At 48.8% G+C, this 27535-nt stretch overlaps 1 protein-coding gene across 1 annotated transcript in view; it reads left to right on the top strand.

The window, feature by feature from the left end:
- The first annotated feature begins 300 nt into the window (after nt 1-300).
- Nucleotides 301-27535, top strand: part of WNT9A (Wnt family member 9A) — a 59635-nt gene continuing 32400 nt past the window's right edge. Inside the window, exon 1 of the mRNA XM_058818101.1 lies at nt 301-395. Coding sequence (XP_058674084.1) covers nt 301-395 — 95 coding nt within the window. The remainder of the gene's footprint in view (nt 396-27535) is intronic.

The following is a 27535-nucleotide window of genomic DNA, read 5'->3' as shown; positions in this document are numbered from 1 at the left end:
CTCTCCCCTGCCCTTTTCTCTCCCCTTCCCCAGCGCGTCCCGCGCTCCCCTCTCCCCGCTCCGCTCGCGTTCCCCGCTCTCTCCCCGCCCCTCCGCTCCGTGTCCCTCCTCCCGGGGCGTGTCCCCGTGTCGCAGCCCGCCTCTCCCCCGTGTCCCTCCCCCCCCGGCGGCCCCTCCCCGGCCCGCCCCGCCGCCGCTCGGGCTCTCTCCGCCGGCCGCGCTATAAGAAGCGGGGCGGGCGGCGGGGCCGCAGCGGGCGCGGCGGGGGAACGAGATGAGCAGCGCCGGCGCCGCTGCAAGATGCTGGATGGACACGTCCTGCTGGGATGGCTCTCCTCCTGCGCGCTCCTAGGGCTGCTCGCCTGCGCCCCGCGGCCCTCCGCCGCCTACTTCGGGTAGGTGTCGTCCCCCCCCCCCCCCGCTCCTGCTCTTTAACTTGTGCCCGAGTTTGTTTTTTTTGATGCTCAAGGGGTTTTGCGCTTTGGTGGGGATGCCGCTGTTCTCCTGCGGGCACCCTCCGTCTCTCGGGGGTGCGGGCATCCCCTCCTGGAGTGACAGCCGGGACAGGGGCAGCGACAACGCTGTGCCCGCAGCTGTCCGGCGTCCCAGCGCTCGGAATCCCCTTGGATTTGCCAGGCGGGACCGGGCGCTCCGGGAGCTGCCGGACTGTATCCCGGGACCGGAGGCGAGCGAGCGCTTCGTTCCCCCGTTCCCCGCACGGGTTCCCCGCACTGAGCGGACCTGCAGCGCACCAGCCGCGAGCTGTAACCCCCGTAGCATGGGGCAGCGAGGAGAGAACTCCTTTTTCCCCTCAATTAAAGCATGGGTTTCAACACCCGGTGCCGGCAAGGGGGTGCTGCCGGTTGTTTTTTGGGGGATCCGCGGGTGCGGGCGCCGCATCCCCGGCGCTCACCTGTGCGCGGCGCGGGGCGCGGCCGGCAGGGGGCGCTCCCGGCCCGGCGCGCGTCGCGCAGGTGGATCCCGGTCCCTTCCCGACCCCCGATCCCGGGGATTTATCCCATTATCCCGGGGGTTTCATCCCCCTTATACTGAGGTTTTATCCCTCTTATCCCGGGGATTTATCCCCCTGTTTTTATCTCCCTTATCCCGCTTTCCCGGCTCCGTGCGGTGAGCTGGACCAGCCAATTCACCCCGCTCCCGTTCAATGCCCCCCGCTGCCGCCTCAGCTCCGTGCGGGTTTTCCCTCTGTGCTTTTTGGGCTGTCGCTGCCTCTTATCCTTCATTTTAAACCATTTGTCGCAAAATATTATCGGTTTGAGAGAGGAGTTTGACGCGAGCACCTGTGTAAGAGGTTTTGTGTAAGTTTACACAACAGTGGAGATTCTGCCTTTTTTTTTTTTTTTTCTTCCCCTTTTTTTGGGGATGTTGTGTTGCGACCACTGGTAGGAGCCACTGGACCAGCCCTGGAGAATGTTTTAGCAGACTTGAGGTTTCCCCCCCTTCTTTCCAGTAAAACAAATCCTGGTGTTGAGGCTTGTCCATTGCTTGTGGTCTGGCAAAGTTTTGCAAACAGAGCTACTTACATCTTCTGTTTCCAACTCCACAACCGTTTCACTTCCTGCTGCTGGGGCTGGTTTTCTAAGGAAACAGCCTGTCCTGTGTGTGCAGGTTTTTAGGAAAAGCCCTTTTCTCCCTGGGCAGTGTGCAGAGGGCTGTTCCCAGCCCGCTGGCTCATGTGTCTGCCCAGGACCACCGGCACTGTGCAGCTCCGTTGTGCCTTGGGGACTGACAGGCTCTGCAAGGAGCTTGGCTGTAACTCTCCCATTAATCCCTGCTGTGCTGCTATCTGCTCTAGAGCAGCAGGTAACTCATTCCAGTTCCTTCTGGGCTTTCTCTCTTGGCTCGGAGAGGTTTTAACTGTGCAAGGGACGTTCTGAGCCAAGGGCAGTGTCTGCTGTCTGTCCTGACTGCTTTGGGATTTTCTCTGTCTTGGTACAGCTGCTGTTTCTGGTTTGAGACTCCCTGCCTGGCAGAGAGGAGCTGCTGCCAGATGTGCCCCGAGCCAGATGTGCACTCCAGGGCTGCTGTGCTGTGCAGTGGAGTTTGCTTATGCAAAACCTCCTTGTTTCTGGTTAAAGCCCCAGCGAAGGAGCAGCTGATCCCCTCTTTGTTCTTCCAAGAGCAGAGGTTGCACTTGCAGAGCTGCTGGGGCCACTGGGAATAGTCAGTGCTGAGATCCCAGCTCCTGATAACCCACAAGTGTGTGTGGAAGAGCTGTTCCCTCCTTGCTGTGGGTTTCTCTCTGTTGGTAAGGAAAGAAATCCCACCTGGTAACAGCTGGGTGTTCCTGCAGAACTTCCCAGTTTTCTCTGCAAGTAGAACTGCAGAGAGTTCCTGTAGTACTCCCCAGTTTTCTCTGAAAATGCCCTGGGAAGGCTGGTATTGATCTTTTTTCTTCTGCCACGTGCATGAAGGAGCTGCTCCAGGTGAGGCAGCACATCTGTTCATTCTGATAAATCCTTGCTAGCAGCTTGGCTGAATGACCTGAGCTAACTTACACCCTCCAGGCAGGGAAAGGGATGTTTCTTTTGAAGCAAAGCCACGTTTTGGTGGCCTGCTGGCCCCTCTGGGTGCTGGCATCCCTGTGGAGGAGGTGGTGGGGCACGGAGCGAGGCAGTGCTCAGCAGATGTCACACTGTGGCTGCTCCCTTCCTCAGCCTGGAGGGGGACAGAGACAGCTGTGGATGATCCCTTCCCCCCCAGCCCCAATGTCTTATTTCAGGGAAAGAATTCCACGTCTCCAAATGTTTGGCCTGGTGGGGAATGAGTGCGCAGGGACAGAAATGGGGCATGGTTACAGGGTAATGAGATTGTGTCAGCATGGAGTTATGTCTGAGCCTGTCCCAGGAGGGGATGCTGGGCTGGGGACACCACGGCTGGAGGCTGCTGTGCTTCCCTGGTGTTCTTGGAGGGATGCACAAGTGGCTGAGTAGGATAAATGCCCTCTGGAAGCAGAGTTTGGGACGTGTGGGAGTTAAACTGCGGTGCAGGTGGGGCTCTTGCTGCTGTTCTGCTCCATCCCCAGGCTGTCTGACTGGGAGATGCGCTAAATGTGATGGTCTGTGGAGGAAGAGAGAGATTTTCCCCTTTTCTTGAGAGGAATTCTGGCAGCTGAGCGTTGCTGCCCTCCCCCTGGAGCAGGTGCCAGCAGGACCCAGGGTTCCTGCACCTGCAGTGATGCTGAGCAGAGCTGAGACCACGCAGGCACCTGCTCAGGAGGGGTTTGGAGGGTTTGGCTCAGCCCTAACTCTTAGGAAGCAGCTGGAGAGCCTGGCTGCAGGGGTCAGGGATGTGGTGATGCTGCAGCTCCTGAACCTTGGCTGATAAGAAGCTTTTTGACAGAGAGGAAAAAGCATGTCTGTAAAACTGAGCACAGCCCTGCTGGCTCTTTGTGCACTTAGAGCTGCCCTTGAGGAGGAGGAGGAGGATGATGGTGGTGGCTGAATTTTGTGGAATTTTGAATGTTTGGGGGGTGGCCTTGCCTGGGGCTCTGTGTCAGCCCGCTGGGATGCACTGGCTGCCCCAGGGGTGAGCCTGCTTTTATGTCCAGCCACGGGCTCTGCAGCTGGGCTGTCTGAGCACTAATTTGCACCATATTCCAGCAGGCTGCTGGGGGGAGTCTGGAGCAGCCCCAGGCTGCCAGGATCCCTGAGAAAGCATTGCATTTCAGTTTTCCTCCCTGCTTTGCTTTCCCGGTGCCTGACACGCTCTGGGCGTGGGTACCTCCCCTCCCTCCCTGCCTTTCCTCTCTCCAGTGTGGCTGGGGGTGGTGGGAATGCCAGAGCAGCATCTGGGGATTGTGCTGGGACTTGCACTTCTGGGCTTTGGAGGTGGCAGGTGACAGGATTAGCCATGCTGGGGTGACAGGGGGGCTGAGGAACTTCAATCCTGCTGTGCCCTGTGCTGGTGGGAAGGGAAACCAACCCGTGGGAGCTTCTGCTTTCCTGATCTGTGAATCTGAGGTGATCCAGGCCATAAATCAACTCCTCTATTTTCTGTTCTGATTTAGAGTCTGGTTCAGTTTTGATGCACCTCTTTTCTTTAAAAACAATATTTAGTTTTTAATTCTTGCTGGAAGGAATATTTTTTGCTGCTGGTTGGGATTTTGCTCTGCTTTCCCTCTGGGAGCAGAAGGATCCCAGCAGCTCTGCCCCCTCTGCAAACACTTGTCAAGACAGTAGTAATGTTACAAGTGGCTCATGCTTACATAGTGTTTATATTGACAGATTGCAATGTTCTGCATAAATGTAACTGATCTGTCCCCTGCACGCAGGCAACAGGAACCCTCAAATGCTCACGGGGGGAGAGGGAGGGAGGCAGGGGAAGCATAGCTTGCCCTAATTTACCAACACACCACTCACTGCGGGCTTTGCAGTGTGGGAAGCGCTGTGTATTTTTATTCCCTTTGGCAGGTGCAGGATAGGTGCCCTGCTCTGCTGTGGGACAGAAACCTCGCTGTTCAGGGTGTGATTTTGTTAGGAGGGACTTGGAAAAGAGTGGGATGTTGGACTTGAAGGGGCTGTTCAGGCACCTTCAGGGTTCCTGAGCGGGGCCCAAAGTCACCCTGAGTTCCAGTGCCAAGTGTAGGATAGAAACTTCACTGTTCAGGGTGTGATTTTGTTAAGAGACTTGGAAAAGAGCAAAACGATGGATTTGCAGGCTGTTCAGGCACTGCGACCATTCTGGGCTGGGTTCCTGAGCGGGGCATGAAGTCACTGCAAGTTCCAGAGTCAGCTGTAGGATAGAAACCTCATCCTTCAGGGTGTGATTTTGTTAAGAGAGAATTAGAAAAGAGTGGGATGTTGGACTTGAATGGGTTGTTCAGATATCATGTGTGCTCTGGGGCGGTTCCTGAGTGGGGCATTAAGTCACTGCAAGTTCCAGCATCAGCTGTAGGATAGAAACCTCATCCTTCAGGGTGTGATTTTGTTAGAAGAGACTTAGAAAAGAGCAGAAGGTTGGACTTGAAGGGGCTGTTCAGGGTGTATTTTTGTTAGGAGAGACTTAGAAAAGAGGAGGATGTTGGACTTGGAGAGGCTGTTCATGTGCTGTGAACGCTCTGGGCGGGTTACTGAGCAGGGCATGAAGTCACCGTGAGTTCCAGCATCAGCTGTAGGATAGAAAACTCATCCTTAAGGGTGTGATTTTGTTAGGAGAGAATTAGAAAAGAGAAGGATATTGGACTTGAGGGCGCTGTTCAGGCGCTGTGAGCGTTCTGGGGCGGGTTCCTGAGCGGGGCATGAAGTCACCACAAGTTCCAGCATCAGTTACAGCTCTGTGAGTTCCAGCTCTGCTGTAGGACAGAAACCTCGCTGTTCAGGGTGTGATTTTGTTATGAGAGACTTGGAAAAGAGCAAAACATTGGACTTGAGGGGCTGTTCAGGCGCCGTGAGTGCTCTGGGGTGGGTTCCTGAGTGGGGCAAGAAGTCACTGCAAGTTCCAGTGTCAGCTGTGGGATAGAAACCTCATCCTTCAGGATGTGATTTTGTTAGAAGAGACTTGGAAAAGAGGAGGATGTTGGACTTGAAGGACTGTTCAGTGCATGATTTTGTTAGGAGAGACTTAGAAAAGAGCAAAACATTGGACTTGAAGGGGCTGTTCAGGCACTGTGAGCGCTCTGGGGTGAGTTCCTGATCAGGGCATGAAGTCACCGCGAGTTCCAGCATCAGCTGTAGGATAAAAACCTTGTCCTTCAGGGTGTGATTTTGTTAGGAGAGACTTAGAGCAGGATGTTGGATTTGAAGGGGCAGTTCAGGTGCCATGAGCGCTCTGGGGCGGGTTCCTGAGCAGGGCGCAAAGTCACCATGAGTGTCATCTGGAATGTCCCCTCCGGGAGAAGCAATCCCACGGGCTCTGCCAGCTGGAGTGTCCCCTCCATGAGAAGCCATCCCACAGGCTCTGTGCCCATTTTTCCAGCCCGTGGGCCGCTCAGGACGATGGCAGAGCCCATGTGTGTGTGGCTGTCACTGGAGGGTGGTGTGGGGCCACGTGCAGGCCGCTCCAGGCCGCGGTGGCTCCGCCGGGCTCTGGCGTGTGTGAGATGGAGCAGCTGCTTCCCAGCACGACCCAAAAAAACAAAACCTGGCCTGGGCTGGCGAGGCAGGAATGCAGCAGGCAGGCAAACACAGCTGGAATGCCTGGAAAGGCCGGCTCGGCCATCCCGCCCTGAGCCGCGCGTTCCGCCGCTCCCACACAGCTCTGCGGGGTTCGGCTGCTGCTTTTGGGGTTTTCTTTGGAAAAATTGAAGGGTTTGCCTGGTTTGGGTGGGTGGGTTTGGTTTTTTTTCCCCCCCTTCTCTTGCTTTTTTGGAGCTGGGTGAGTTGTCACTGCTGTGAGTCCTGCCTGGCTTGGCTCCCAAAGTTGGCCTCTCTGGGTCAACTCAAAGCAGTGTTTAACCTCCATTCCTCTGGAGAGGGAGCCCCGTGCCCAGAATCAGAATTTGCTTTGGAGGTGCCTGGAAGTGGAACTGGATTTGATGAAATGCCATGAGTGTGGTGGCAAAGCCAGGAATATTTGGAAAAATAACTATGCCAGACCTGCATCTTCATCCCTGGGGAGCAGGATTTGTCCCAGATCGGGCTGGGAAGTGTCTGGAAGCTTCTCCTGCCTGCAGAGGATGGAGCAGCATTAACTTCAACAAGAATTAGTAATTTTTTGGCTTAAGTAGTGGATTGATCACATTGCTTGACATTTTGGAACCACCAACTTGTGCCTCAGTTTCCTTCCCTTGGAGCTGTTCCTCTCTGAACTCACGTTAATGATGAGCACTCCTGCAGCCTCCATGTCCAAATATTGCATTTTTCTTTTTCCCAGTGCTGTAAATGACACCTTGGAGGGGGAAGATGGGTTGTTAGGAGACTATTGCGTGGATAACTGGCAAAGCAGGAGGCTGGTGACTTCCTTTAGCCTGACTGGTGATGCAGAACCAGAGACCAGGAATCCACAGGACTCTGGTCTCCTGCTGAAAGGCCTGGTCAATGATTAACTTGATTTCTGGAAGCCGCTGACAACAATAAAAGGGAGTCCAGCCCCACAACCCCAACACAAAGAGCCCCAGAGTGTTTAATAATTAAAGGCCTTGTGCTTTATCGGGGTAATGAGAATGGCCTGAAGGCTTATGTGGTGGCAGGTAATTGAATTAGGCTGTGGGATTGGGAAGGGGGAGCAGGTTAAGTGGAAAGTCTGCAGGACTGCATGGAGAAGCCTCTGTGATGCAGCTTAGTCAGAATCTTTCTGACCAGAGCAAGTTTTGTCAGTTTTTGCGGCTTTCTTCATGTTTCTGTCGGATTAATTCGTTGTGCTGGCAGACTTGGTGTAGGTGCCTCTTGGAGAATCATGGAATAATTTGGGTTAGAAAGATTTTCTAGTTCCACCTCCTGCCATGGGCAGGGACACTTTCCACTGTCCCAGGGTGCTTCAAGGCCTGTCCAACCTGGCCTTGGACACTTCCAGGGATCCAGGGGCAGCCACAGCTGCTCTGGGCACCTGTGCCAGGGCCTCCCACCCTCCCAGGGAAGGATTTCCTCCTAACACCTCACCTAAACCTGTTTTCTTTCACTTTTAAACATTCCCACTAATCCCATCACCATCTACCTGTGTAAAAAGCTCTCCCCAGCTCTCTTGTGGATATTCCTGGCCCAGGGATGCTCCATTCCATTCCCTTCATTTAAGGACGTGCTGACAGTGTTGTTATTTCTAATAAATGTTGGTATTTAAATATTCTTTAAGGTTTTTTTTTAGTGGAAAATCTGAGTCAGAAGAAACTGTGAAGGTTCAGCTGTTGTGGGGGTGGCTGGGGAGCCAGTGGAGGTGCTGGACCAGTGACCATCACTGGTGTTCCCACAGTGTGAGGCATTCGTGGTCCAGAGCTGCACAGGGGTGGTGGAACATGGAAATCTTGGCTCAGGAGAGCTCAAGACTGGATTTGCCTTCCCTGTCTCCTGTTTCATCCCTGTGCCTTGGTGCCTTCTAAGAGGGAGTTAGGTTTTGCAGGTGTTTAATCAGAATGTCTCCACTGTGGGGACTACCAGAGGTGGGAGGACTTCTGATGCCAGAAGCTCCATTAGATCCTCTCTGCTCCAATTCCATGGAATAATGTGGCCCCTTCAGGGCTTGTGTTCTGTGACTACCTGATTTCTGTGGAAGAGAGAGGGGTCAAAGCTTCCCCTGATGATTGAGGAGAGAACTTGATGCATTCAAATTGTCTTGATGTGCTCTCTCTCAATTTCTGTCCCTGTGCTTCTTTGAGACCCCTCTGGGGTGGGATGGTGCCAAGTTCACACTGAAACCTTCTGTTAAACACAAACTTCCCAAGTTCCCAACTCCCAGGGCTGTGTTTGAGCAATCCAAGAACTCTCCTGGACCTGTTTATCCATCCTGAAACCTTCTGAGCCCCTGGCTTCCCTCCACACTGGAGCAGCCCCTTCTCCCTGCAGCCAGAACAGCTCTCTGGTGGCTTGTGCTGTGTTCCTACACTTGGTTCCTTGACCTGAGGAGCCCTGGAGCACAGGGCTTGGTGTTTGCACTCCTAAATGGTCATGGGGGGCCACTGCTCCTCCTGCACAACGTGGCTGCAGGTTCTGGACCAACATCAGCCAGCTAGGATTTGCTTTCCTGGCTTTTTCCATAGCACAGGTCAAGTTGAGAGGACCCAGAACTTATTAGGATTATTATTATGGAAAGGGTTAACCCTTTAGAAGCTTTTTTTTTTGACGTCAAGATGCAAATTTTTTTCCTCTTCTCCTGTTTGTGACTGTGCTTTATAAGGTTCCTTCAGCTGCTGGCTGTAAGTGCTAATGAGCCTTATCTCTGCAGATACTGTCATAAAACACACTTATGAAGTTTATCAGCTCAGCAAGCTTTACATTTTATTGTAATGCATGTTTGCACTTCCCCAAGTGGAACAGGGAGTATTTTGATTCTGTGGATAAACACAGCACTTACAGGATTTGCTGGAGCTGATAGAAGAATATATCCTGATTTATTTTTTTATTTTTTTTCTTTTTCTTCCCTCAGCTCTTACCAGGAACTCTTGTTTCAATTGAATCCAGCAGCTCCTGATTGTGTTTTGTAGCATTCCAGTCTGTTATTATAAACCATTCTCTGAAGTGTGGGGAGCATTTTGTTAATTCAGTTGCTGAACAATCTTGGGGGAAGGGGAAATGACAGGTTAAAAAAAACCTAAACTCGTTTTTGGGGAAGAACACAGAGGAAAACCTCTTTTCATCCACCACAGAAAATGCAAACTCAACAATTTATGACAGAAATGCTGAGTCTGGGATACAGCATGGAACACCCAATTCCTGTTGATTCCCAGCAGGCTGGATGGGAGTCGGCAGGAATTTCATGAGCAGATCCATTTGGCCTAGCTGATTAAAACAGCATTAATTGGTCATGGAGTCTGGGCCAAACTTGCTCTGATTTCTGCATTTGCCATGTGCTGGATGGAGGAATTTGGATGGAGCAATTTCCCAATTGGAGCAAAACTTTCCTTTCTTGGAAAAACTTCTTGGGGTCTTCCAGAGTGGAGCAGCAAAAGTGGCCGTGGAGCAGAGCAGGAGGTGGCTTTTGTGGTGTGGAGCAGCAGATTTCCCCTAGATGTGAACAAACCACTGAGAGACCCATGAGGGCATCTGGGCTTGGCTGAAAACCCTCCCGGCTTATTGTATTTGTGGGGTGCCCCATGGCAGGAAAGAATGGAGAATGTGTCTCCATGTTCTCAGAAGGCTAATTTATTGCTTTATGATACTATATTATATAAAAGAATGCTATACTAAACTATAATAAAGGATACAGACAGAATGCTAAAAAGATAATAATGAAAACTCCTGACTCTTTCCAGAGTCCTGACACAGCTTGGCCCTAATTGGCCAAAGAGTGAAAACAACTCACAGCAGAATCCAATGAAACAATCACCTGTGGGTAAACAATCTCCAAACACATTCCACATGTGAGCACAACACAGGAGAAACAAGTCAGATAACTATTGTTTTCCTTTTCTCTGAGGTTTCTCAGCTTCCCAGGAGAAAAATCCTGGGAAAAGGGATTTTTCCAGAAAATGTGAATGCCACACCTGCTGGCTGAGGCAGTCCTGGCAGGGATGGGCAGAAGTTTCACCAGAACCTTGGTGTGCTGTTGAAATCTCTGAATTTCTCTGGAGCAGCCTCCCAGCACAAAGAGGGTCAAGCCACTGCTGTTTTCAAGGCCAAATCCTTTTGGAAGAGGTCAGTTGATGAGGAAAACAAAATAATATCAAAAATTAAGAGCTTATTTTGAAGTACCCAGGGAGGTGTGCTGGGTGTGACCCCTGGGAGGGGACACAAGTGGCAAAATGAATTGTTCTGATTCAGAGCCCACAGCTTGGCACTGGGATTTCTGCTTCTGGATCTTCAGCACCTCTTAACTCTGACCTCAGAGCTCCTTCCAGTGCTTAAAGGGGCTCCAGGAGAGCTGGAGAGGGACTTGGACAAGGGATGGAGGGACAGGACAAAGGGAAATGGCTTCCCACTGCCAGAGAACAGGAAGAAATGGAATACTGGGGAGGAATTCCTCCCTGGGAGGATGGGCAGCCCTGGCACAGGGTGCCCAGAGCAGCTGTGGCTGCCCCTGGATCCCTGGCAGTGCCCAAGGCCAGGCTGGTTGGAGTTGGAGCATCCTGGGGCAGTGGAAGGTGTCCCATGGCAGGTTCTCCTCATGACTTGCTGGGATTTTTGTAGCCTTCCCTCACCTGATCCTACAAGGAACAGCACGGAGGGATTGCTGTGCCCTGCTCCTCATGGCTTTCCTACAGCTAATTCCCAGTGCAGACCTCAGTGGGAACCCCTGTTGTCAACCCCTGCTGAGCTGGGGGTATTGTTTCTTTACTATTTTACTAGAAATATTAATATAATAATTCTATAATTACTGTAAATATTAATATAATGCAATGATATAATTAATCTAAATAGCAATATAATACAATGATATAATTACTCTAAATATTAATATAATTAAATAACTAAATATAATTAATAATATAATAAATGTAAATATAATAATATAAACTTAATACATAGGAATAAATATATGACATATAATATATAATATATAATAAGTATTAAATGTAATATATATTAATATATATTAATAAATAACAATAAATATATAATATAGTATAAATATAATAAATAAGTACAAATGTATATAGTAATTTAGTATTAATTATTAAATATAATTAAATATAGGATAATTAATACTAAATATAATTAATATCATTCAATTAATATAATTTCTCATTATCTTTTTGGATTAATTTTTTTTTAAGATTTATGACCTGATGTTTGGTATTCCAGCAAAACAAAGCCAGGCAGCCCTGGTGGTGTAACTGTACTTTTTGTTGATGGCTGCTGAAGCTTTTGGGTAGTGGGGAGTGGTGGCTGAGGGCTCATCAGCCAAGGCTTTGAAAATTACCCAGATAATCAAAGAAAATGTGTTTGCACTTGAGTTAACATGGAAAGGCTGCTGGATTTTGGTGTTTCTCAGCTTTTTTACACCCTGGATTGGGAAGCTGGGAGCCAGCTCAGTGGCTGCACTGGGGATGAGTGTCCACCTTGGACTGGATCCGCTGGTGTTGGCTGCAGAGCCTCTCCCAGGGCAATCCATGGCTTCAGGGGACCGTTCCCAGCTCAGGAACAGGAGATCAGCTGCTCTCCTCTGACAAGAAACCCAATCCTGCAGCCCAAACCCCTCAGGGGACAGCTCACCAGAGCTGATACTTGATTTAAAAGAACTGACTTGTTTGGCTTAATCTTGACAAAATTCTTTTCTAGCCCTAATCCTCTCCCAGTGTAAGGTGAGATCTTGAAATACCTGGCAAACCTGGAGCTCAGCTCTCTCTCTCTGCATCTCTGGGCCTCTCTGCAATCAAAGGTGAGGGGGGCAGGGGAATTTTCAGCATTTTCAGCCCCTGCCAGAGATCAGTCTCCTGCTGGGAGCAAGCAGGGAGCTCTTTCCCAGTCTGTGGTTAACAAGTTGATCTGAGAGGCCAGAGGTGAAGCAGCCACTTGAGCTGAATTACAGGGTCTGACCAAAGATCCAACACTTCCTCTGGCTCATTAGCACAGCTGTGCTGCGTCCCTGGGGACTCTTTCTATCTCCTGGCTTGTCCCTTGTTGACTCTGGAAATCCAGAGGCTTAGCATGAGTTTGGAGAGAGAGAGGGCTGGAGCTGAAGAGCTGCCCTTGGGAGGGTGTGAGGGAGGCTTTGAGCAGTCCCTGTGGTCAGTGTTACAAGCTGTAGTGTCCAAACTGGTTTGTGGAGCTGAGGAAAATGTGTTTTCAGGCAGATTGGCTTCTCTGCAAGGTGCAGGGCAGGCACTGAGCTGAAGGGATGGTGCTTGCAGGGTGGTGGGACCAGGCATAATCCTGGATCAGCTGAGCTTGCAGAGGGATCCCCAATGATGAAGAAACAAATCTGACGTTGTGGAGATGCTGTAGGAGTAACTGCAGTGGGATTTTGTGTTCCCAGAGCACAGACTGGGTTCAGCAGGGCTGTCCCAGGGCAGGAGAAGGGCATCCTCCCTCAGCCCTGCATCCCTGGGGCTGCTCCAGGCTCATGGAAAATCTGAGAGCTGCTGCTGGGAGGGGGCAGCTGAGCTGACAGCCTGGCCTGGGCTGACTCACAGCCACACAAACGCCTCAGTTTGGGGCTGACCCCGTGACACCACGGCTCTGGGGGTATTTCTGCCTGGATGTGCCCCCTCACAGACTCATGGTGAGCAGTGATGGGTGACTCCTCTGCTCCCAGAGCCTGCAGAGAGCCAGGGCTGAGCTGAGCTGCTCCCAGGGATGCTCTGCTGCTGGTCACATCAGTGGCCTTGTCCAAACAGCTGCTCCTCCCTGCCTGTGTGAGGCTGTTTATTCTGCTCCCAGGGCTCTCCTGTCAAGTGCTTCGGGTTGAAGTGGCTCTGGAGCTGCTCTCTGACCTGTCTGGATGTTCACGTTGTGGGTGAAGGGAGTAGAGGTTGCTCACGGTCTGCGTGGCTTTGGGTGCTTCGGTGTCACATTCACATTTTCTGAAAAATCCCTTTGCCCAGGGTTTTTCTCCTGGGAAGCTGAGAAGCCTCAGAGAAAAAGGAAACAATTCTTATCTCATTTGCTTCTCCTGTGTTGTGCTCATGTGGAATGTGTTTGGAGATTGTTTACCCACAGGTGATTGTTTCATTGGATTCTGCTGTGAGTTGTTTTCACTCTTTGGCCAATCAGGGCCAAGCTGTGTTGGGACTCTGGAGAGAGTCACAAGTTTTCATTATTATCTTTTTAGCATTCTGTAAGCATCCTTTCTGTATTCTTTAACATAGTTAATATAGTATTCTTTAATATAATATAGAATCATAAAATAATAAATTATCCTCCTGAGAACATGGAGTCAGGTCCATCATTCCTTCCTGCCACAGGGCACCCCACAAATACAGTACCTTCAGCTGTGGCACAGGGCTGTTCTCACAGGGAGCAGCTCTGAGCTGAGTCAGGGATTTGGTGCACATCCTTTAAAGACCCAAAAGGCTTTGGGGCTATGGATTTTATTTAAAAATGCTTTCAATATGTGCCTGACAAAGCAGAGCCCTCTGCGTGGAGTTTCTCCTGTTGCAGGAATAGAGGGGACCCCAAGGCAAATTTGTAGGGGGATCCAAAGACAAATTTGTGGGGGATCCAAAGGCAAATTTATAGAAATCTTCCTGCTGAATTGGTGAGGTCTGAAATGTTTAAAATCAGGAAACACCAAGTTCCAGCCCTCGAGGTCTGGCTGCAGAACAAGCTGAGTGGTGCAGGCTTCATTTTGGGGGTGCAGCATTGCACCTGCTCTCCTTTCCCAGAGCCTGGCTGGGAGATGCGTGGCTGCATTTCCAGGGCAGCTGCTGCCCTTGCTTCAAGCAGCAGCCACACGTTGCTCCTGCTCCTGTCAGCTGCCCGAGCTCCTCTGTTTGTGTGTCTAAAACTTGAAGGCTGGGGAGAAGGAGGAAACCTGACCAGTGCAATGGAAACCTTCAATTCCCCGCGGTCGCAGGAGGAGCAGAGCAGCTCCAGGCTGGAGCTAGCAATGAACTCCGTTTGTACGCTGCCTCGCCTCTCCAGGAGGAGCAGCAGCCAGGAAAAATATCAACAGTTCCATTAAAAAGTCTGCTGCTTTGCTCGAGTAGTGGAATAAACATACCTGGAGGTAAAGCAGCCCGAACCGCACAGGAAACATTAACAGCAGCGAACACACGCAGCCTCTCCCTGTGGATGTCCCCGAGAAAAAACACTGCATCCATGGCGATGGGGACATCAAACAGCAGCTGGGGGGATTATTCTTAGCTGGGGAAGCAGTGCCTTGTGTGAAACAGGGGCTCTGTGGTTTCCTAGAAAGGCAAAACCTGGGCTGAGCCTGCCCTGTGCTGCTGGCGGCTCTGGGGAGGGGGAACCTGGGGTAAAAATGGAGGCAGGATGTGGTTTGGGGTGGTTGGTATCCCTTTGTTTGGTTTTATTGCCCTTCTTAGCTTCCTGGTCGCTGTTTCTGTGGGAATTGTGTGGGGCTGACCTGCTTTTGCTCTAAGCAGTGGAGAAGCTGGAATGAAAAGCAGTGGGAAGTGGAAGCTTGCAGAAGAGCAGGGTGGGTGTGGTAGCACTATAAATGTTGGATCCAATCACCCCCAGCCATCAGTGCATGGTGGAGCTGGTCCCTTCCCACCTGCACAGACCCCAAATCCATCCTCTGACCCCTTTGGGGCAGGGGGAATGGAAAGAGAGCTGTATTTGATATTTCAGTGAGGTATGGTAGCCCTTTGTTTGGTTTAATTGCCCTTCTTAGCTTCCTGATTGCTGTTTCTGTGGGAATTGTGTGGGGCTGACCTGTTTTTGCTCTAACTCAACTGGGATGAATACTGGTGGGAAGTGGGGAACACACTGGGACCTTGCAGAAGAGCAGGGTGGGTGTGGTAGCACTAAATGGGGGATCCAATCACCCCCAGCCATCAGTACAGGGTGGACTTGGCCCCTTCCCACCTGCACAGACCCCAAATCCATCCTCTGACCCCTTTGGATCAGAGGGGATTGCTGTATTTGATATTTCAGTGAGGGGATGTGAGCATGGCTCCAGTGGGAGATGCTGCCAGCACTTGTTGGACCAGGGAGCTGCCCATAAAACCCAACTTCCCCTTGGCCATGCCCAGCAAATGTGGTCTGCCCAGAAAATCCACATGGAAAATGCCTTTGGTAGCAACCAGGTGGCACCTGTCAGGCACCAGGAGACATTTCTATTAGTGCTCTCATTGGAGTGGTTTGGATCCCTCCCAGGCCTGAGCTGTCCTCCCTGGGGCAGATTGATGAGATTATTGCATGCTAGAGACAGTCCCTGTGCTCCCAGGCCTCATCTGCACAGCCACTTAGCACAACTAATCTGAAGTGACTTTTAAAGTGGATTAGTTCAATTACTCTTAACTAGCCCTGGTGGAAACGGCTCTCCTTGGGGATTAAAGGTCCTTAATTCACTTTAACAGACTCGATTTCAATGCAAAGCAGGCTGAACTGAATTAAGGGCACTTCAGAGCCTTGTTTGGAGGAGGCACTCCAGAACTGATGTGGTTTCACCACCCCACTTTGCATTCCTGGCCTCCATTCGTTCCAGTTGAGCATTGCTGGAGTGTCCCCTTACCGGTGACTAATGCAGGCAGCCTCTCACACAGAGAGCTGCAAACTTCACCTCAGCTCATGTGAGAACCAGCTCCTCCTGCATCTGCTGAGCCACTGCTGAAAATTGGTGTTTTACAGGTGTTTACTCTCCTTAATTTTTTTTTTTTTTCCAAATATTTTTTCCCCTTCAGCTCTTCAACCCAAGCTCGTTTTTGCTTTTTCACTTCAAAATGCAGGGCAGTGAGTCACACATCAGCTTTTCCCTGCTGTCCTGAATCTCTGGATGAACTGGGAATACTTGACCAACAGCTCACTCCTCCTTTAGCTGGGGAGTTTCCCTCCAGTTGAGACAGTCACTCCATGTGGTGCCCTGGATAATTCTTGCTTTGGAGGGAGCTGGGTGGGACAGGGCTTTTCCTCTGCATTTGGAGTGTTGGCTGATGTGGGTGTGGAGGAGAAGAGGGGAATCCTGCCAGTGCCAGGGAAGATCCCTGAGGGGAAAAATATCATGACTTTTTATTTCCTTCATGCTGATCCTAAACGTTTTGACTGTGAAGGGGAGAAGATGTAGCACTGACCCTTCTGCAGATGGGGCTCTGCACCCTTTGTCCTCATCCCGCACCCCATTCTCTGACCTAATACCATCCTGACCCCATCAGATCCCTGCTTTGCATCCAAGTTTAATCCCTGAGGAGCAACTTTGAGCAGATTGTGGAGGGAATGGCTGCTGGGCATAGCTTTGCCACCTTTCCTGCCCAAGGAAGGGTTAAAGGCAGTGACTGCAGTGAGTGCCAGCATTGCTCTGGGTAAGGCTCCTCCAGCGTGCCAGAGCAAGGTTTATTTTACTAATAGCCCTGTGTAACTTCACCCTCCCCTCCTGCTCAGGATATTTCAGCTCCTCTCCTTGGTTCAGCATCCCTTCAGAGCTGGGGGAGCACTTTGGGTGGCCGCAGCAGCAGCTGGCAGCCCTGTAGGGATTTTTTTGGGGGGGTTGGTGAATAAACCCTGAGTTTCTTTAGGATGGGCTGTTCATGGCTCTGCTGAAGGGTCCCTGCAGGCTGTGGAGAAGGGAACAGACACTGCACACAGGCAGGACATGGATGCTGCTGCTGCTGCCCTGATGTGCTGGGGCTGTGAGACCTCTCTGTGCTGCAGCTCAGAAATCCCTCAAAGGCCCCTCTGTGCTGCCCTTCAGAGGCTGAGTCTCGCTTACAGCTCTGCCTGAGCCCTAAGCTGATTTAATCCCATTTTCTTGCCACCAAGGAGCTCCTCCTTCCCTCTCCACAGCAGCTGAAGGACATCACCAAGCTGCTCCTCAGGCGCTGGTGGCCTTCAGGCTTGGTTGGAGCTTGGCACAAACGGTGACAATGTGGCTGCTGTGGTTCTGCTCCAAGCCTGGTTTCTCTGGTGAAGTTTTTTGGAGCGGTGATGGAAATCAAGGCCAGATTTGGGGAGGTTTTTTTATTCTTATCATGGAACGGGTTGGGTTGGCAGGAGCTTTAAAGATCATCTTGTCCCACCCCCTGCCATGGGCAGGGACACCTTCCACTGTCCCAGGATGCTCCAAGCCCAACCTGGCCCTGGACACTTGCAGGGATCCGGGGGCAGCCACAGCTTCTCTGGGCACCCTGTGCCAGGGCCTGCCCATCCTCACGGGGAACAATTTCTTTCTAATATCTAATCTAAGTCTGTTCTTGCTCAAAGAGTACCCACAAAAATAAATACCGTTTTAAATTTAAATTTTTAGTTATATGACACTGTTTTGAATTATCTGGGCCAAGAGCTCTTTCTCCCTAGGTTTTGGAGCAGTGCCTGGTGAGTTTAGCACCATGAGATGCTTCTGTTTTCTTCAAGACAAAAATGCCATTAACTTCATCTTTAGCATCTCTTAAGACTTTTGGGGACTTTTTGCTCTGGGAAATACTGAAAGACTACTGAGAACACATCAATTTTATCTAGGTGTCCAACTGAGAAACTCCTGAGAAGACACTGAGGTGTTGCTGAGAACTCTCACCTCAGGACACATTTTTATTTGGGAATGATGCTGGTTTTAAACCTCAGGATCTATAAAGAGGTGCATTAATACATCAAAACCTTCTTCTCTCTTAGGGATAGCTGGGAGTGCCCCCATCCCTGGGAGTGTCCAAGGCCAGGCTGGACAGGGCTTGGAGCAAGCTGGGATAGTGGGAGGTGTCCCTGCCATGGCAGGGGGTGGCACTGGATGATCTTGAAGGTGTTTTCCAACCCAAACCATTCCATGGTTCTCTGTCTGTTCTAGGGTAGCTTTTTGAAGGCCTCTGAGGTCAGGCTCACGAAGTTTGAGTTTGTGACCATCATCCAAAGAGGGAATCCAACAAGCTGCCTTTGAGGTGGGAGTGCTCACATCCAAAAGCAGCCCAGTGTCATTTTCCATCCCTTGTGGGGGGATTGTAGAGCTCCAGAGCTGCTCTTGTAAGCAGTCAGGAGTGCTGGAACCATAAATGCAAGACCTGCTTGTCCTGGGAGGTTTTCATTTTAGACCCAAATTAAATTATTTCACTTCAGTGCCACTTCTTGCATCGTGTGTTACTGTGGCCATTGGGTGTGGGGGATAAAGGATCTGCTGGAGTGGCCCTAGAAATGAGCTTTCAGTAGGTAGAAGATACCTGGCAACACCTAAACTGGATTTTTCCTCCTGTAAACTTTCAATCTGAGGGATGTTGACCTGTGGCATTCATGGGATTGGTGAAGTTTTCTGTATTTTCTGTGGAAGTTGCCCCCTTCTTTTTACTCCTGCAGCTTTTCCACAGGGATGGAAACTCTGAGGAGATCCTCAACTTCCATCTACAAAAATGAACTAATCAGCATCAAAATTGGGAGTAATGGATTGAGTGAGATGTTGGTGTATGGATTTTATGGCTTTTTGTGGTTTCGTGTTGGAAAGAACAAATCTAGGAAGAGCCTAAGAACTTAATGAGTTCTTGCTGTGATCAACTGGTAGTTGGGTGGAGGAGCTGAGCAGATTTAAATCTGGAGTAGAATCACAGCCAAGTCCTGTCCCTTTGAGGATCCAAAGGGAAAATTCCTTTGCCCACCAAACTCTTGTCCAGTTAGGCCAACATCTTCCCCAGTAGTTCCAAAGAGAAAGATGATGTTCTCAAAATCACTGAAAACTCTTAAAAATCACTCAAAATCTCTGCTGTGGGATTTATATACATCCTGCTTAATGGGTTCACACTGGAACACTTCTTGATCTCTTGCTGCCCTGTTTTCAGCAGCCTCTGGACAACCTGAGAGCTGTTGCATTTAGGTGCCAGGATAATTTGGTAAGGATTTGTCCTTTTTAATGGTTTCTTTCCCACCTCACTCTTTAAAGCTGCTCTAATTCCATGTTGCCCTAATTGTGATATGCAAACTTTAAAAGGAAAATCACAGCCAATGTATTTTAAGATCCTTTTGGGCAAGCAGCCCCCTACTTAACGTGATAAATTTGGACAGCTTTTCTCACTAAGGAAAATAGAAAGCTTTCCAAATCAAGAAAATTATGTAAGCAAATCCGATGAGTGTGCTCTAAAATTAAACCTGCCTCACAGGCTTTGGGACCTTTAGTGTGGAAGTAATGTTGGGGGTTTTTGGGGACTTTTTGGTTGGGTTTTTTTTTTGTTTTTTTTTTTTTTTTTTTTTTTTTTTTTTTTTTTTTTTTGGAAGCTGTAAAACCTTGCTGGGGAATGTCCAGTGGTTTGTCTCTGATTCACCCATCCACTTATTATGACCAAATGTGGAAGAACATTGAATTATCAGGGACCATCCTTGCCCAGGACCTGCTTCCTATCATCCTAAATGAGCCACAGGAGGTATTGGGCCAGGAATATTCTGGAAGCAGTGGTTGCCTTGTCCTGTTCCTTCATGGATCTCCTGCCATGCAGAATCCAAGCATGACTCTGTAGAATTCCAGAACGGTTTGGGTTGGAAGGGACCTCAAAGCCCATCTCATTCCAGCCCCCTGCCATGGACAGGGAACCTTCCACTGTCCCAGGTTGCTCCAAGCCCTGTCCAACCTGGCCTTGGACACTTCCAGGATGGGGAATCCACAACCTCTCTAGGAACTGCAGTGCTGTTGTAACCCGGTGTGGATTTTCTGTGCTGGAACCAAGTTGTGCTGTCTCCTCACCTGTGACTCAAATTGTCTTGTGTGAGGTTCCTAAACCTGGAGTTTGCAAACTGCTATGGACACTCTATCTAAAGGATAATTATTCCAGCATGAAGGTGGGATAGAAAGGTTTTTACTGGTCACTTTTCCATAAATCCCTGTCTCCTCATTCCATGTGCATTGGGGAAGTCTCTTTTCTTGCTGCTGTCTTCATCCTCCCTCCTGCTGTGTCACCTCAACTCTCCTCCACTTTGTCCACGGTGTGTTTTTCTGTAGCCAAGCTTTGGAGACCTTCATTCCCTTGCTGCAAATTTGGAAGGGCTCAGCATTATCCTCCAGGGAAAGCAGTCAGCACCTTTCTCCTGAGGGAATTGGAGGTGCAGGCACTGATCTCCTCTCTGTAGTTGATGCCTTGTGAAGGCTGCCCTAGAACAGGGGCTGGACAGAGCTGAAGAAGAAAGCAGGGATTTATTAAAAGGCCTCCATGGATGCACCGTGGGCAGCACCAGAGCCCAGCCAGGGCTGCACCCAAGATGAACCAAAATGGCCCCAAAATGCACGAGCGCTGCCGGGGTCTCTCCCTGGGATCAGCTCTGCTCCATTTGCACCTTGCAGTTCATTGTCCCATTGCAGCTTTAGCCCAGGCAGTCCCACCCTGCTTGTTTTTCTCTCTGCAGCCCACGGAGTTTGTGCTCTGGGGCTGAGATTTGGCTCATTTGTCCTTGGTGCCCAGCTGGAGCAGGAATTGTTTTGTCTCCCTGCTCTGTGCACAGAGCTCACCATGCCCTGATGTGGAGCTCAGACCCACACACTAAAGCAGCACAGAATCTGAAAATATAAAAGCTCAAACCTGAGGCATTGTAGTGACCAGTGATAGGATCCAGAAGAACAGCAGGAGGCTGTTGAGGGGTTCAGGTTGGATAACTTCTTCCACCAGAGGGTGGTTGGGCACAGCCCTGAGGCTGCCAGAGCTCCAGCAGCATTTGGCAATGCTCTCAGGGACAGGCTGGGGTTGTTGGGGTGTCTTTGCAGGGGTGGAGTGTGACTTGATGATCCCTGTGGGTCCCTTCCCACTCAGGATATTCTGTGATTTGAGTGTCTCCATGTGGTTTCCCTGTTGGGACTCTGGTGCCAAATGCCCTTACAGGTTGGAATGGGAGGGAGACCCTCAGCTCTGCACACAGTTGGTTTCTCCAGCCAGAGCAGGAGTTAATTGACCTTAACATTTGTTCTGAGTCCTCTTTGGGCTGTTGATAGCTTGAGGTGACCTTTAGGGGTTCACAACACCTTTCCTGGCCAAAGCCAGATACGAACATCTGTAAAACTTTAGCATTTCACCCTACAGAGTCTCACACTGTGCTCTTCACTTGTTGGCCCCAACAGCTGTGTCAGCTCAGCCTCCCAAGGTGTTTCCATGTGGGGAAAACCTCCCCTGATCCTGTTTTACTCCTTTATCTGCAGCCTGGGACAGGTTTCCAGCAAACACTCGCAGCAGTTGTGAGCGTTGCTATCCCTCCCCTCTCTCGTTCTTGGCCCTTGGTCCTCCCAAGCTCGTGCAGCCAGGAGACACTGAAATCCCAACTGTGCAGGACACAGCATGGATAAACATCTTAATCTCACGGATCCTTCAATCTAAATGTTTTCTGGGGCCCTCCTTCAGGCAGGATTAGCCGGGAACGGCGTCCCAAAGGTCGCAGCCTTGCTGTGACTCGCGCCGCTGCTCAGGATGCTGAACGTGTGTGAAAGCCTCAGCAGAAAGCCTGAGATGCCATCCCTGTTCTCCGAGGAGCATCTGTGTGTCCTCTTGGGCTTTGGACTCAGGTCTTGGAGCTCTGCCTGCCCCTGTTAGCCATTGTGATAGCGTTGCCTGGAGCGCCCAAATGTGACATGTAGCAACTGGCATTTTGGCTACACTTAAGTGCAAGATTTTTCCAGTGTAGGTTTATATCTGGTTTGTTTTTTTTTTTTTTCTTCCCCTCTTCTCTCAAGTGTGTGCATATTACTGTTATGATTTATTTTCAGGCTCTAACTTGGGCTTTTTCCCTTGAAATGCTTTGGAAACTTTGAGGTTTTTTTTTAAATTAGTGGCATGGCCTTCTTTACCTCAGAGGAAAATTCCAGGGTGAAGAATGCTTTTGATTGACAAAGAAATTATGGTGGAAAGGTTTTCCTCTTATCTTTGTGTTCTTTGGGCATTACTTTCCTCCTTGAAGCTGCCATTTGCTTTGCTAAACTTCACTTTGCTTCTAGAATGGATTAGGGTTTTTTTTCCTGGAATGTCAAAGCCCTCAGTGTGGATGCAGAAAGTTCGGTGGAAAGTCATGATCCTGGGAAAATAGTCTTGAGTTCTTGTTTAATGTGACACAAGGTGGAAGAAATGAATACAAAGAGTATTTTGATGATTAATAGCAATATTTTTGGGCTAGGATGGGTTATTCTTGTTCCCTTCATCCCAAGACCTGTACCAACAAGGTGAACGTCTCCCAGTCGTTTCCTCCCTATATCTCCATGATTTTGGTTTCATTTCTCATTGCTCCAGCTGCCTGTGAGCAAAACATTTTTGGGGCACTGCTGTTTTGGGGCTGGACAGGGGTAAACTGGAGAGATCCCGTTCTCCAGCACCAGGAAAACAAATGGCAAACAAACGTGGAGCACAAAGCTCCCGCCGCCCTCGTTCTCGCGGTTCAGGCCGTGCCGTTGCTCGCGGGGTTTCACGGAAACGAGCTGTGGGACATCCAGGCTGGTGTCCCTGGGGTTATGAGGGTCAGGGATGGATGCTGGACACCTCCCCAGCCTCAGGGAGGTCTGGCAGGAGGCTCTGGCAGCGAGGAGCCACCGAGGCTGGGAGTGGGACAGGGCTCTTGACACGGGGCCAGCGGGAAAGTCTCGGGCTCAGACGGAGCGAGGGGCTGGGGAATGTGATCCCGGCTCCCAGGCAAGGACGTGGCCAAGTTCTGTCACAGAGCTCTTGGGTTTCAGCTGCTGCTTCAGCAACGTGGTTGTGTAGGATTTGCTGAAAGAGCTGGGAATTCTGGTTTGGTTTGTCCAAGAAGCCAGAGGCAGATCTCACCCTGGGTCTGCTTAAACTCCCAAGTTTCCTTGAATCTCCTGAATTTCCCTTCAATTTACATTCATACCCTTCCTTTTAAATATGTTTAAAATTTAAACAGGATTCAGGGAAAAAATATTGACTCAGGCTAAATTGGAGTGCAGGCAGGGCTCAGATAGATTTTAACTTCTTTTGCCCTGAATTGTCTTTATGTATTGAGTGGGCAGCTCTGGTTCTGCTTATCCTCCCTGCTGAGGAGATTTATTAATAAGCAAGTTTTTATTTTAATTTTTAATTGGGAATATAAGTCTGCTCTTTCTCCAGTATCATTATTAATATTTTTTTTTGAGATTTTACTTAATAGCTGATCACCTTTGTGACACTTGGAAATTAATTTAGATCCTTCTGGTTTTATTTTTTTTTTGTATTTTTAGCTTGTTAACTCTAATTCTGATAGGCTCCATGTAGCTGTGCCCTGTATCCTCCTGGGAATAATGACTCAGTGTCCAGATCCACAGAAGTAGGTGGGATGTGGGATTTGTACAGCTAAGCCCACGTGCATTTTGGAGACAGATGGAAACTCCATTTCGGGCTGGGGCTGCTCTGGTTGTGATTAGCTCTAATGAGCATCTGTTGATGGAGTAGTTCAAGAATGGTTCTCAGTGTTCTTTATCCCTGCTCGTGTTGGAATATCAAGAGCTGAACTGAAAAGGAGGATTCAGGTTGTTTGTGAAGACTTGCAGCAAAGCTGTCTTGCTTATGGAATATACCCCAATGTGAGGGTTTTAATATTTATTTTAATTCTTATTCCTCTTGTTGTTGTGCTTCCATATTGGACAAATTCTACCTGTGTTGTCAAAAAATTCACTTTTTATTAATTCACACCCCAGGATTTCCCTGATGTGTCTGTACACTCAGGTACACCCTGGAATTTGCTTGTCCCTTGTAGTGCTGGACACAATTCCTGGCAAATCCATGAAAAACTGAGCATAACCACCAAAAGTGCATCTGCAAGTGAATCTGGCTGTAATCTGTGATCCAATGCCAGCACCCCAGGTATCTGGAGACACCTTTTACTGCACAATTACTGCTAATTAAGAGCTCACAGTTTAATTTGGGAAGCTGCAGAGGAGTTACCTCAGTCATCCCCTCCGTGCCTGCACCCTGCCATGGAATTCTGTCCCGTGATTCCATGCGAGGTTTGTCCTGCAATTCCTCTCCCCTTGCAGTGAATGGGCAATTACTGAATATTTCTTTTCTGTTCTCATTAACTGCCTGGCCCCAGGGCTGATTTAGAAAACATTATCCATGTTCTCTATTCCATGGAAAACACATTTGGGTCCTCGTGGGTGTTTTTGAGGTGCTGTCTGACACAGAGCTCAGAGAAAGCTGTCAAGAGTCCACTTACTCCAGCATTGCTCCTGATGCTGAAAATCAGATTTCTTTTCATTACTTTGGAGTACTTGGAGTTATTATAGGTCATCCTGTATTTGGTTGTCACACCAGGGAAACCTAAAGCCAGGGAAAATGAGGAATACTGATGACCTGGGAACAACTGTGAATGTTCTTCCCCTGAATTTGCTTTTTATTGTCACGCTATGAGAATGAATTTTAATTCTCAAAACTGAGTTTTCTCCTCCCATTGCCCGCTGCCTCCTTTCCTTTTAGTTGTCCTTAGGGAATTAAGAAAAGATGGGAATGTGGAAAAGGATTCTGCTGCCTTGCAGAGTATGGCCATTTTTCTATTATTTTTAGTAGAATTGATTTCCTACTGCATACATAGAATTATGCTGATGTTTCCTGGCCCTTGAGTGGCTCAAATTCAGGTAATTTGTCTGTAATGATTTTGTTTCTTTTGCTTCTTCCACCCCTAGCTCCCAAAGGCATTCCCAAGGAATAATTTAGACCCCAAACTTTCAAATCTCTTCATCTCTTTCACAGATGGATTCTGTAGCATTCTGGGTGTTTTCAGAGGAATTTAGGGATGCAGATAATTATTTCAAATGAGATGTCAGCTCTGAATATTTAGCAAACTGATTGTCCAGGTCTGGGTTGGGAACGGATCCTGTGTTTTCAACACAAGCATTTTATGTTGTGAGGCAGAGCATCCTCCTGGGTCAATGATCTGTGCAGAAATTGCACCAGTTGGCTTTTTCCAAATGTGTCAATTATTGGGTTCTCTCTCAGCTGGGACTTGTGGCCTCACTGTAGTTCCTCACAGATGAAACCTAATGCTTTCCATTCAGCTGAAACTCAGCAATCTTTCCAAAGGAAAAGATTCAAACCCTGTGCTGGAGATTGGTTAGGAAATAGACCCTCCAAATCTCCCATTTCTGAGGTCTAAAGAATAAAACTGTTAAAACAAAGGGAAATCATGGAGTCACTCAATAGTTTGGATTAGAAGGATAAAGGAGAAATCATCTCATGCTGTTGGAACCCTGGTTACTGAGAATTTCAGACTTTCTGTGCTGACAAGCACTGACCCTCAAGAGAACACTGCATTTGACCTGAGGCTGTGGAGAAGCTTCCAAAATTAAATGATAAAACTAAAATTATGAGTGTATAGTTTGAATTAAAGTGTATAGTATCACACAGTGGAAAACTTAGAATTTAAAATTTTAGAATGTAGTAATATATATAAAACAAAATAGAAGTTTTGAAACAGAAACTAATCCTTCTTCACCTTCTTCATGAGTTCAAGTAGCATTATATAATTAGATAAAAGTCCACATTGTGAAACATGACTAGTTAGTTCTTAAGTTAAAAGTGAAAATAATTCAACTATCATTTCTTAATTAGACAATTTGTCCTTAAAAAGCCTTATAGAGAAAAAAAAAAAAAGATAAAAACTCAACATCATGACACTATCCTGATGTGGGCAGGGTCACCTCCCACTGCCCCAGGGTGCTCCAGCCTGGCCTTGGGCGCTGCCAGGGATCCAGGGGCAGCCACAGCTGCTCTGGGAATTCCATCCCAGCCAGGAATTCCCAATTCCCAATCTCCCACCCATCCCTGCCCTCTGGCACTGGGAGCCATTCCCTGTGTCCTGTCCCTCCATCCTTGTCCCCAGTCCCTCTCCAGCTCCCCTAGAAGGTACTGGAAACATTTCCCTTTTCCCTCAAGTTCTTTGGCACTTGGAAATGCCCAGTGTGGGATATTGAAAGGAACCAGTCTTAGACCATGGCAGCTTTACTGATTTCAGTCCTGTCTTTCTGCTCTGCTGCTTTTCTGAGCTTTTGATGGCTGTTTTAGGAAATAGGAACTCACACAGACTGATAGAAGGTGTTCTGGATGATCTTTACCTGCTGGGATAACGCTAAACCTGTGGACAATCTTCTCATGACGGTTTTTCCTCAAGATACTTCCTATCATGTTTTCTTGCACTTTATAATTAGAATTGAAAATTATTTTCCCTTTAACTGCAGAGACGCAGAGGATTGGTAGAGGAATAACATTTTCTTGCACTTTTTAATTTGAATTGAAAATATTTTTCCCTTTAACTGCAGGGATGCAGAGGATTGGAAGAGGAATAACATTTTCCTTCACTTTTTAGTTAGAATTTAAAATATTTTTCCCTTTAAGTGCAGGAAGGCAGAGGAACAACGTTTTCTTGCACTTTTTAATTAGAATTGAAAATATTTTTCCCTTTAAGTGGAGGAAGGCAGAGGAATAACACAGTGTAGCTCTGCTTTTGTTGGGACTTCCTTCTCCAACACCCCCAGCTTGCAAATCAAATGGTTTCTTTACCTGCTCTGCTGCTCCTGAGGTCACCTTTTTTAGGCAGTGGTTGTAACTCGAGGCTTGCTCCGAGCTGCTTCTTGGAATTGGAGTGGAACAGCCCCAGTTTGATGAAGGATGAGTCTCACAGAGCTGGGCAGCAGCTCTCAGCTCCATGAATATGGATGCAGCTGTGGCATCCCACAACTTCACATCCAGCCCTAAAGCCGGGCTCTGTCCCCCCAAAAGTGACCCAAAATCCCCCAAAACCCAGCGAGGAACAGATGCCACATTCAGTGGGGATTGGGCTAGGGTGACATAATGTGTCTTTGCCCTCTGTAATCTTTTATCCCTTCCACCATCCAGGCACACAAGAGCCGATTCAATTCTTAATCTCGGTGTAACGAAACCACCTCGTGGTTTTGTGTGTTTGAGTTGATCTAAATTGGGATGGCAGGAGCTCCTGAACCCGACAGCTTTAGGCTATTTTGGGTGGTGAAAATCTGCCATTGGCACTATGGGAGGCATTTATAAGCAACCAAGCTAATTATGTAAAATGCACACTGTCCACTTGTTAAGATCTTCTTAAAGTTTCATAATCTAATGAGAATTTGCTATGTATAACACTTGGCTTGTTGTCCTCCCCCCTCTGCCTTTTTAATGCCACTTTGTGGGGTGGGTGGGTGATCAATACAGGAAGGAAATGCTTTCCTTAATACTGGTTGGTGGAGTGTGCCCCACGTGCTGCTTTAATGCACAAAGGATTTCAATTACTGAGCACAAATGCATTGCTTTGAAGTGGATCAGAAAATCAGAGCTTGGGTTGGGTTGGGTTGGGTTGGAAGGGACTTTGAAATTCCACCCTCCTGCTGTCCCAGGTTGTTCCAAGCCTCATCCAACCTGGCCTTGGACACTTCCAGGTGTGTGGTGCCTTACAGGGAAGAATTCCTTCCTTATATCTAATCAAAATAT

Source organism: Ammospiza caudacuta, chromosome 1 (assembly GCF_027887145.1).
Source record: "Ammospiza caudacuta isolate bAmmCau1 chromosome 1, bAmmCau1.pri, whole genome shotgun sequence".
Lineage (NCBI taxonomy): Eukaryota > Metazoa > Chordata > Aves > Passeriformes > Passerellidae > Ammospiza > Ammospiza caudacuta.
The sequence above is the reverse complement of the archived record's forward strand: the minus strand, read 5'-3'. Positions and strand labels throughout refer to the sequence as shown.